Genomic DNA, 11,561 nt, shown 5'->3' with positions numbered 1-11,561 from the left:
CAAGACCGTCCTGGCTAACACACTGAAACCCTGTCTCTAAAAATACAAAAATTAGCCGGGTGTGGTGGCGCATGCCTGTGGTCCTAACTGCTTAATAAAGATATACACAGACATCTCATAATAAAACTCCGGAATACCAAAGACAAAAGTCCTAAAATCAGAGAAAAATTGAGGCAGGAGAATAGCAGAGGAAGTCAGGGACAAAGGGAACCCTTTGATGTAGGTTAGCTTAAGTGATAGCAAAAATGAAATATGTAAGAGAAACATGTAAGCAGAAGCAGAACATACGAAATAAGGGAGTAAGCAGTGAGTTAAAACATACAGGATAAATAAGTCACAAGGACTTGCAGTAGGAATTTGGTCACAAAAAATGAAAGTAAAGATGAGTAGCCGGGCGCGGTGGCTCACATCTGTAATCCTAACACTTTGGGGGGCTGAGGTGGGTGGATCATTTGAGGTCAGGAGTTCAAGATTAGCCGGACCAACATAGTGAAACTCCATCTCTACTAAAAATGCAAAAATTACCCAGGGGTGGTGGGGCATGCCTGTAATCCCAGCTACTCAAGAGGCTGAAGCAGGAGAATCACTTGAACCTGGGAGGCAGAGTTTGTGGTGAGCCGAGATCACGCCACTGCACTCCAGTCTAGGTGACAGAGTGAGACCTTGTCTCAGAAAAAAAAAAAAAGAGTAAGGTTAAGCAAGGATGAGCAATTCGCTTACAAGAAATAAAGTTAGGGTAAGCAAGTGAGGAAAAAACAGGCCATGAAATATAACAAACCAGGCTGATCTCATCTCACAGAAGTCAGTCAGCTCTCCCCTTTCCAAGAGTGCTTAATAAGCTTTTGCTGCTTTGCTTTACTATCTGTGTGTGTCTTTTCCAAGTCTTTGTTCAAGACACCAAGTGCCAGGTCAGGCACGGTGGCTCACGTCTGTAATCCCAGCACTTTGGGAGGCCGAGGCAGGCAGAACACTGGAGGTCAGGTTTTCGAGACCAGCCTGCCCAACATGGTGAAACCCCGTCTCTACCAAAAATATGAAAATTAGCCAGTCGTGGTGGCACTGGCCTGTAGTACCAGTCAATCAGGAGGCTGAGGCAGGAGAATCACTGGAGCCTGGGAGGTGGAGGTTGCGGTGAGCCAGGATTGGGCCACTGCACTCCAGTCTGGGTGACAGAGTGAGACTCCGTCTCAAAAACGAACAAACAAAACAAGACACCAGGAGCCTGGAATTGCATGGCACTACCCAGTAACAAAATGTTAGATTAATAATGCTCTCTGTATTTTCACTGTTTTTTGTTTTTTTTTTTTACACTTTTAACGTGAACATCAGATTTTTTCACATTGAACACATATTTCTTTTTTCTTTTTATTTTTTTTTAGACAGAGTTTGACTCTTGTTGCCCAGGCTGGGGTGCAATGGCATAATCTTGGCTCACCCGCAACCTCCACCTCCCAGGTTCAAGCGATTCTCCTGCCTCAGCCTCCCAAGTAGCTGGGATTACAGGCATCCGCCACCACGCCTGGCAAAATAAAAAAAAAAAAAAAATTAAAAGTAATATGTGTTCAGGCCACTGCACCTGGCAAAATGAAGAAATTTTAAAATAATATGTGTTCAGGCTGTGCACGGTGGCTCACGCCTGTAATCCCAGCACTTTGGGAGGACGAGGCGGGCGGATCACCTGAGGTTAGGAGTTCGAGACCAGCCTGACCAACATAGAGAAACCCGGTCTCTATTAAAAATACAAAATTAGCCAGACGTGGTGGCGGGCGCCTATAATCCCAGCTACTCGGGAGGCTGAGGCAGGAGAAGCTCTTGAACCCAGGAGGCGGAGGTTTCAGTGAGCCGAGATCATGTCATTGCACTCCAGCCTGGACAATAAGAGGCAAATTCTGTCTCAAAAAAAAAAAAATTGTTTCCATTTTTATCAAAGTCAAATATACATGTACTGTATGGAAACAAATGGTTCTACAAGAGTTATTTATTTTTGGTTTTATTTTTTATTTCTATTTCCCTTCCAGAAATCTTGGACTACACAAAGCTTATTTAAAAAGTAGTCTGTTGCCAGAAAAGATGGTAGCCTAGTCTTGGTATTCTTATGGAGAACTTAGAAAACCTGAAGAGGCCGGGCGCGATGGCTCAAGCCTGTAATCCCAGCACTTTGGGAGGCCGAGACAGGCGGATCACGAGGTCAGGAGATCGAGACTATCCTGGCTAACATGGTGAAACCCCGTCTCTACTAAAAAATACAAAAAATTAGCCGGGTGAGGTGGTGGGCGCCTGTAGTCCCAGCTTCTCGGGAGGCTGAGGCAGGAGAATGGCGTGAACCCCAGAGGCAGAGCTTGTAGTGAGCTGAGATCCGGCCACTGCACTCCAGCCTGGACGACAGAGCGAGACTCCATCTCAAAAAAAAAAAAAAAGAAAAGAAAACCTGAAGAGTACTTGTACCCAAATTGGATTGTGTTTTAATGGACAATGGCTGTATTTTCCCCATGTCAAAAGAATCCTAATGAAAGCAGCTGTTTTATAAGTTCCTAGGGGTCTAGTTGTCCAGAATCCCCAAGGATAAGATGCTCCCTATAAGAGTAGAACCTTAACCTCACTCAGTGACATTGTAGGAGCCTCTAGCTGTGGAATTTCTTAGGAACTCAAACTTTCAAAAGCATCTAGAGAGTCAAAGCTGGGGGAAAAAGAGCACATAGAAATAATAAAATTTTTAGGCCAGGCGCAGTGGCTCACGCCTGTAATCCTAGCACTTTGGAAGGCCGAGGCAGTTGGATCACAAGATCAAGCGTTCAAGACCAGCCTGGCCAATATAGTGAAACCCCATCTCTACTGAAAATACAAAAAATTAGCCAGCGTGGTGGCAGGCGCCTGTAATCCCAGCTATTTGGGAGGCTAAGGCAAGAGAATCGCTTGAACCCGGGAGGCGGAGGTTGCAGTGAGCCAAGATCACGCCACTGCATTCCAGCCTGGGTGACAGAGCAAGACGCCATCTCAAAAATAATAATAATAAATTTTTTATCATTTTTAATTAATTAATTTTGAGATGTAGTTTCGCTCTTGTTGCCCAGGCTGGAGTGCAATGGCACGATTTCGGCTCACTGCAACCTCTGCCTCCCAGGTTAAAGCAATTCTCCTGCCTCAGCCTTCCTGAGTAGCTAGGATTACAGGCATGTGCCACCATATCCAGCCAATTTTGTATTTTTAGTAGAGATAGGGTTTCTCCATGTTGATCATGCTGGTCTTGAACTCCTGATATTAGGTGATCTGCCCGCCTTAGCCTCCCAGTGTGCTGGAATTACAGGCGTGGGCCATGGCACCCGGCCACAAAATTTATTTTTTATAGTCTACTAATAAATGCTGTTGTACTTCGGCATGATCCATCATATAACTATCATTTTTTGGTTTTATTCTGTTTTGGTTTGGTTTTTGCCAACTGTATTCATATTTACAAAAAAATAAATCATTTTATTTTTAAAAAAAGTAGTCCTGAACCCTTCCACTCTTCATTTTCCACTTCCAAGATGTAACCTTTTCATCTTTTAGCCATTAATAACTTGCTTATACTGCAGTTTCTTGGTTTTAAAACTTTGACATCTACTGACTTCCCACTATGAGAGATTAATTCAGTTTTTGCATACCTGCGACAGTCGGGCCCTCAGGGTTGTCCTGTGGCCCCCCAACTCCTGAAGTTCACATCTATGTAGTAAAGAATTTAACTTAACCCAAAGAAAAGTCTCACTTTTGCCCTTGGCTTCTGAAAGGTAATGGCTAAACTCTTGGAATGTGCCAGAAAGTATAAAAATGTGATTTATGGTGGGGTCTTTGGGTCATGGTATCAGCTTATACTTGTTGCCCTCCAGAGGAGCTGGAGACTGAAGTTAGACATATAGCCAGCCAACCATGAGCGGCAGTAAGAACTCTGGACATAGCTCAGGTGAACTTCCCTGGCTGGCAATATTCTGTGTGTATTGGTACACATTGATGCCAAGAGAATAACATGTCCATGACTCCACCAAAAGACAACGGAAAGTGCTGTGTTTGGTACTCTCCTAAACTCTGCCTTATGCACTTCTTTGGCTGATTTAAACTTGCATGCTTACCATATAATAAACTGCAACCATGAGCGTAGTGGTTTCAGTGAGTTCTGTGCGTCCTTCATCAAACCTCAGGGCGGTTTTAGGAATCCCTTGAAATTGCAATTGTTGACAGAAATGAGGGTGTTCTTATGGGAACTGTTTTCCCCCTAACTATATCGCTGGCACCTGAGACAACAAAAACACCCTTGAGCGATTCCTCTCCCCTTGTGTATGAGTGGGACCTCTGACTTGCTTCTAATCAATAGAACACAGTACAGGCAATGGCTGTCCATAATTATGTATATGTAATTGTGTTAAACAAGTTTGTAGCACTCCTCTTGCTGGAGTACCTCCCTTGCTGGCTTTGAAGAATCGAGCTACCGTTGTGGGCTGCCTGTGTTGGGAGGCTCAGATGGTAAGGAACTGAAGACAGCTTCTACGAACTGAGGGCAACCTCTGGTTGACAGCAAGAAACTGAAGCCCTCAGTCCTACAAATGTAAGAAACTAAATTCTGCCAACAAAAATGGATCCTTCTCCAGTCAAGCCTCAGATGAGGCTACAGCGCTGGCTGACATCTTAATGATAGCCTTGAGAGACTCTGAGCAGAGCCACACCCAGAACTTGGCCCATTGAAAATGTGAGATAATAAATATGTGTTGTTTTAAGCCTCTAAGGTTGCGGTTGTTACACAGGAAACTAATGTAATCCCCCTACCACTATCACCATACAAGCACTAAGCCTATTGTCCTATCCTAACCACAGAGTGGGTAATCATAATTTCTTTTTTTCTTTTCACATTAAAAAATTTAAAAAAATTTTTTTAAAGTCAGACAACAGTCCATAACTTCAATAAGATTAATAGTCAATGGTTACATTACGAGGACTTTGTCAATACTTACAGCTGAGCAATATTCTCATATCAGACTTTTCTTTCACGCATTCATTTTTTTTACAGAGTTAATCATTGCTTAGATTGGCTGGGCGCGGTGGCTCACGCCTGTAATCCCAGCACTTTGGGAAGTTGAGATGGGTGAATCACCCGAGGTCAGGAGTTGGAGACCAAGCTGACAACATGGTGAAACTCCGTCTCTAATAAAAATACAAAAAAAATTAGCCGGGAGTGGTGGTGTACAATTGTAGTCCCAGCTACTTGGGAGGCTGAGGCAGGAGAATTGCTTGAATCCAGAAGTGGGAGATTACAGTGAGCCAAGATCATGCCACTGCACTCCAGCCTGGGCGACAGAGCGAGACTCTGTCTCCAAAAAAAAAAAAAAAAATTGCTTAGATTATTTTATTTGCATAGTGTTCTATTTATCATTAATTGTCCCCAAAACTCTTCAAATGTCTAATGTTTCTCTTAGTATGTTCAAACGCAATAGGTTAAACAAGATGTATAAAGCAAAAACTATAACAAATTCAACTCCAATTTATTCTCAAAGGCTTGAATAAGAAAAAAATATCAACTCCATTAAAATTTTAAAATCTTTACAATAAACAAAACAATACAAAACAAAAAACCTTGTTTACTAAAAGACACCAAAAAAGGTGCAGACAACCCACATGCAGAAGTGATTTGTTACACAGACAACAAATGAAAGATAAGTACCCCAAAAATATTAAGAACTTCTACAAAACAATGAGAAGAATACTAACCAACGAGAAAATGTGCAAAATATATGAACAGGAAAAATTTAACAAACAGCAGTTGCCTGTAGGCTGAATGCTACCTAAAAATAAAAAAAAAAGTGTTACTGAAAGTAAAAATAAATAGATAACAGAAAATAAATTAGGTTTTACATTTAGTCACATATATTAAAATAAAGTATCTTATGTTTTCTTATAAGATTATGTATTTCGGCCTGGCGAAGGGGCTCACACCGGTAATCCCAGCACTTTGGGAGGCCAAGGCAGGTGGATCACGAGGTCAGGAGATCGAGATCATCCTGGCTAACAAGGTGAAACCCAGTCTCTACTAAAAATACTAAAAAAAATGAGCCCGGTGTGGTGGCAGGCACCAATAGTCCCAGCTACTCAGGAGGCTGAGGCAGGAGAATGGCGTGAACCCAGGAGGCAGAGCTTGCAGTGAGCCGAGATCATGCCACTGGACTCCAGCCTGGGCAACACAGTGAGACTCTGTCTCAAAAAAAAAAAAAAAAAAAAAAAAGATTATGTATTGCCTGGCCAGGCACGGTGGAGAGCTATTTTTCAGTAAGTACTTGATGAATTTAATTAAGGCAATATGTACTTTATCTTTTTTTATTCCAATCTGAAAATGTCATTTATTTATTTGCCTGCATGATAAAGCAAGCATGGTAATGTTTTTAGATTTCAAATACTCCTTTTGCTTCTTATTCCTTGAGTAATCTTTTTCCTAGGATAGTCAATCCTTTATACTGATTAGAGTTTATTACAACAAACTGAAAACTGAATAATTATTTACATTCATTTTAGTCAATTATTGCTGTGACAAATTTCAAACATTCCAATTATTACAGTCACTCTAATTTTTTGTTATTTTGTTGCTTTTTAAAAAATTGTTTTAATAATTTCCTATTTTTTTTTCTTATTTATTTATTTTTTGAGAGGCAGTCTCGCTGTGTCACCCAGGATGGACTGCAGTGGTGCCATCTTGACTCACTGCAAACTCCACCTCCTGAGTTCAAGTGATTCTCATGTCTCAGCCTCCCAAGTAGCTGGGATTACAGGTATGCAACACCATGCCCAGCTAATTTTTATATTTTTAGTAGAGACAGAGTTTCACCATGTTGGTCAGGCTGGTCTCAAACTCCTGACCTCAAGTGGCCTTGGCCTTCAAAGTGCTGGGATTACAGGTGTAAGCCACAGCGCCTGGCCTCTTTTTAAAGTTTTCTTGTATTCTCCAGGATTTAGGGTCACTCTAAAAATACAATCTCTTTCTAAAAATACAATTTCAAAATTCACCAAAAACTGGAAACTCATTGTTTCTTTCATATTCAATTTGCTTTGACAGAAATTCTTTACTTGTTTTGTCAATTAAGTTGCTAGAGAATAGATTGAATCCAGGAATAAAATAATTCTTAAGTTGTTCTGTCCTGAGGCACTCAAGAAAGTATGTCACGCAGTTATCAAAGCAGAGGCCCAGGTCTTTGGGGTCCCACTGACTGTCTTGAGGGTTCTCGGTACATAGGTGAAAGAAGGCAGTTTTCACATGATAAGAAGAGAATTTATCCAGATGTTTTTTGTCTTTAAACTTTTCTTTCAGCTGTTCTAAAAGGTATTTCATTAGTTTTAAACAATCTTTCCTGTTGAATAAAAAAGGAAAACAGTTATTTTTACTTATTTACATTCAACAAAGGATTTTAGGCATCTCATAGCAAAAACATAAACAACAAAGATATATAATAACATAAATATAGGCCGGGCGTGGTGACACACGCCTGTAATCCCAGCACTTTGGGAGGCTGAGGCAGGGGGATCACCAAAGGTCAGGAATATGAGACCAGCCTAATATGGTGAAACCCCTTCTCTACTAAAAATACAAAATTAGCTGGGCTTGGTGGTGCACATCTGTAATCCCAGCTACTCTGGAGGCCGAGGCATGAGAATCACTTGAAGCCAGGACGGGGAGGATGCAGTGAGCCAAGATCCCATCATTGTACTCCAGCCTGGGCAACAAGAGTGAAACTCCGTTTCAAAAAACAAAAACAAAAACAAAGGCCGGGCGCGGTGGCTCACGCCTGTCATCCCAGTACTTTGGGAGGTCAGGCGAGCGGATTAGCCAGGCGTGGTAGCGAGTGCCTGTGGTCGCAGGTACTCGGGAGGCTGAGGCAGGAGAATGGCGTGAACCCGGGAGGCGGAGCTTGCAGTGAGCTGAGATTGCACCACTGCACTCCAGCCTGGGCGACAGAGTGAGACTCTGTAACACCACCACCACCAACAACAACAAAAAAAGCCGGGCGTGGTGGCTCATGCCTGTAATCCCAGCACTTTGGGAGGCCTAGGCGAGCAGATCACGAGGTCAAGACTTCGAGATCAGCCTGGCCAATATGGTGAAACCCCATCTCTACTAAAAATACAAAAATTAGCCAGGCATGGTGGCATGCATCTATAATCCCAGCTACTCGGGAGGCTGAGGCAGGAGAATTGCTTGAACCCAGGAGGCGGAGGTTGCAGTGAGCCGAGACCGTGCCACTGCACTCCAGCCTGGGCAACAAGTGAGACTCCATCTAAAAAAAAAATAATAATAAAATAAAATAAATAACATAAATATAACAGTCACACTAAAATCTGATATTTTCAAATATATGGTTTGAAGTTTCAAAAACACATTTTTCCCTCCCTTACCCATTCTTAGCTTAAATATATTCTATCAATTTCTTCAACTGTATAAAGCTAACAGATATTTATACTATTTTTTTTTTTTTGAGACAGGGTCTTGCTGTGTCACCCAGGCTGGGGTGCAGTGATGCAATCTCGGCTCACTGCAACCTCTGACCCTCCCCTTACCCCCCTCAAGCGATCCAAAATCTTGTTTTGTTATAAAATTATTTTACTTTATTGAACTGCAAAATTAATATAACTTTTTTCTTTTTTTAAATCCACTGATTATATCACAGAATTATTTACATTATTAAGCATACCATAGATAATCTGCTGTTTCATCTAGTTATTCAGTAGTTGATAAAATGTACTATTTATGAAACTAGCCTTATCAACAATATTTCTTTTTCTTTTTCTTTTTTTTTTTTTTTTTTTTGAGACAGAGTCTCGCTCTGTTGCCCAGACTGGAGTGCAGTGGCATGATCTCAGCTCACCATAACCTCTGCCTACTGGGTTCAAGCAATTCTCATGCCTCAAACTCCTAAGTAGCTGGGATTACAGGCGCACGCCACCTCGCCCGGCTAATTTTTGCATTCTTGTAGAGACAGGGTTTCACCATCTTGGCCAGGCTGGTCTCAAACTCCTGACCTCAGGTGATCTACCTGCCTCAGCCTCCCAAAGTGCTGGGATTACAGGCATGAGCCACTGTGCCTAGCCAACAATATATTTTTCTTAATGCTCGCTTCAAAGCCTGCATATGAGATCTTAAAGAACCTCTGTGCCTGCATGTTGGGCATTTTTGTTTTGATTTTTTAACTTTTGTGATCTTTATACTGGCCAACTTCACTTATTTATTTAAGGTGGAGTCTTGCTCTGTTGCCCAGGCTGGAGTGCAGTGGTACGATCTCGGCTCACTGCAACCTCTGTCTCCCAGGTTCAAGTGATTCTCTTGCCTCAGTCTCCTGAGTAGTGGGGATTACAGGCACACACCACTGTGCCTAGCTAATTTTCGTATTTTTAGTGGAGACGGGGTTTCGCAATGTAGGCCAGGCTGGTCTCGAATTCCTGACCTCAGGTGATCTACCTGCCTCAGCCTCCCAAAGTGCTGGATTTACAGGTGTGAGCCACCACGCCTGGCCAATACTGGCCAACCTTAGGAACTCAAATGAACAATTCCTTTTCAATTTTAGTTATTTATGGTGTGTATGCCATCACACACAAAAAAATGGTGGGGTGCAGTGTCTCATCCCTGTAATCCCAAGACTTTGGGAGGCCAAGGTGGGAAGATTACTTGAACCCAGGAGTTGGTGGCCAGCCTGCCTGGGCAACGAAGGGAGACCACCATCTCTACCAATAAAAAAAAATTTTTTTTTGAGACACTTTGTGTCTCTATGTCACCCAGGCTGCAGTACAGTGGCATGATCATGGCTCACTGCAGCCTTGGTTTTCTGGGCTCAAGCGATTCTCCCACCTCAGCCTTCCAAGTAGCTGGGACCACAGGCACCAGTCACCATGCCTGGCTAATTTTTAAATTTTTTATGGAGGTGGGGTCTCACCATGTTGCTAGGCTGGCATTACAGGTGTGAGCCAACAGGCCCTCTACAAAACTTTTTTTAAAATTAGCCGAGCATGGTGGCATGTACCTGTAGTCTCAGCTACTTGGGGGGCTGAGGTAGGATGATTGCTTGAGCCTAGGAGATCGAGGCTGTGGTGAGCCATGATTGTGCCACTGCACTCCAGTCTGGGTGACAGAGTGAAAGTCTGTCCCAGAAAAAAAAAAAAAAAATTACTCACGTAGTGTTGTTTTCAGTTTGGCCAGTCAATCCCTAGCCGTCAACACAACCCAACTATCCCAAAGTAAGCCCAGTAACCAATAAGAACGATCCTTTGGCCTCCTCCAATTATATGGCATTAATATCCATTACTTTTAAACAAGCAGAATACTAAGACCCATCGAATTGTCATACCTAGTGTTCATACCCTCTCACTCTGTCCTACTGATACATCTATACAAAAACACATTCATCTGATCCAGGGTTCAGAACTACTATTCCCTGGCCTTGCTTTCTAACAACATCCCTTCCTTGGCCCTTTGGATCTAGCTTCTCTGGTTTCATACTGACACTCCCCAGCTCAACCCAATCCTGCCCTGCCCCCCAGACCCAACCCAGCTCAGGTCTTCAGGTTTGAGGTATGGAGTTAACAAATAATTAAGCATACCATAGATAACCTGTCATTTAACAAAATAAGGCTGTTACCTGCAACATTTCATTTCTTTGTTTTCACAGCACGTTTTAGATTTTCCATGATTGCTCAAAATTTCCTTTTCGATGTGAGAGAAGGATAGCCGCCATGTTTCCTCTTAATTTCAAAAAGAAAAACAGAAAAGCACTTTACCCAAAGCATCCATATCTAAACAATATTTAAGTGATTTCCCTCATGAAAATATTTTGGGGCTGCTCATGGTGGCTTACGCCTGTAATCCCAGCACTTTGGGAGGCCGAGGAGGCTGAGGTCGGGAGTTCGAGACCAGCCTGATCAACATGGAAAAACCCGATCTCTACTAAAAATACAAAAAAAATTATCCAGGCATGGTAGTGCGTGCCTGTAATCCCAGCTATTCGGGAGGCTGAGGAAGGAGAACTGCTTGAACTTGGGAGGCGGAGGCTGCAGTGAGCCAAGATCGCACCATTGCACTCCAGCCTGGGCAACAAGAGCAAAACTCCATCAAAAAAAAAAAAAAAAAAAGTAAAAGAAAATATTCTAGAAAAATCCTAGGAGTGAATCAAAAGAAGTGAACAGATAAATAATTACATATAAAAATAAGTACACTAAGACAAAAAATGGGCCTAACTTTAAAAAAAAGGAAGTCACATTTTAATATAGTTAGCAATAGTAAGATGTATTACCTTTTATATATTGCTAAATTCCCTTTGTTAAATATTTTGTTTTAATAATAATTTGAATCAATTTATTCACTTTTTCTGTACCATCCTTACAGGTTTTAGTATTAATACAAAATGAATTGAGGATAATTTCCTTTCTTCTTATTCATGAGAGTTTGTGTAAATATAGAATGATTTTGGCCAGGCGCGGTGGCTCACGCCTGTAATCCCAGCACTTTGGGAGGCTGAGGCAGGCGGATCACGAGGTTGGGAGATCGAGACCATCCTGGCTAACAA

The 11,561-nt window shown here is 42.1% G+C and overlaps 1 protein-coding gene across 3 annotated transcripts in view; it reads right to left on the bottom strand.

Annotated features, from left to right (window-relative positions):
* Positions 1-5,486: 5,486 nt before the first annotated feature.
* Positions 5,487-11,561, bottom strand: part of CGAS (cyclic GMP-AMP synthase) — a 30,924-nt gene continuing 24,849 nt past the window's right edge. For 2 of the 3 annotated variants that reach the window (XM_015449182.3, XM_045391138.2), the window contains 2 exons: positions 10,638-10,740; positions 5,487-7,361 (listed from right to left, as the gene is read on the bottom strand). In XM_015449182.3, coding sequence (XP_015304668.3) covers positions 7,010-7,361; positions 10,638-10,740 — 455 coding nt within the window. In that variant the 3' untranslated portion in view covers positions 5,487-7,009. The remainder of the gene's footprint in view (positions 7,362-10,637; positions 10,741-11,561) is intronic. The other variant, XM_074037663.1, reaches the window with a different exon arrangement.

The sequence above is a fragment of the Macaca fascicularis genome, chromosome 4 (genome assembly GCF_037993035.2).
Source record: "Macaca fascicularis isolate 582-1 chromosome 4, T2T-MFA8v1.1".
Classification (NCBI taxonomy): Eukaryota; Metazoa; Chordata; class Mammalia; order Primates; family Cercopithecidae; genus Macaca; species Macaca fascicularis.
This window is presented reverse-complemented; position numbering and strand designations above follow the sequence as displayed.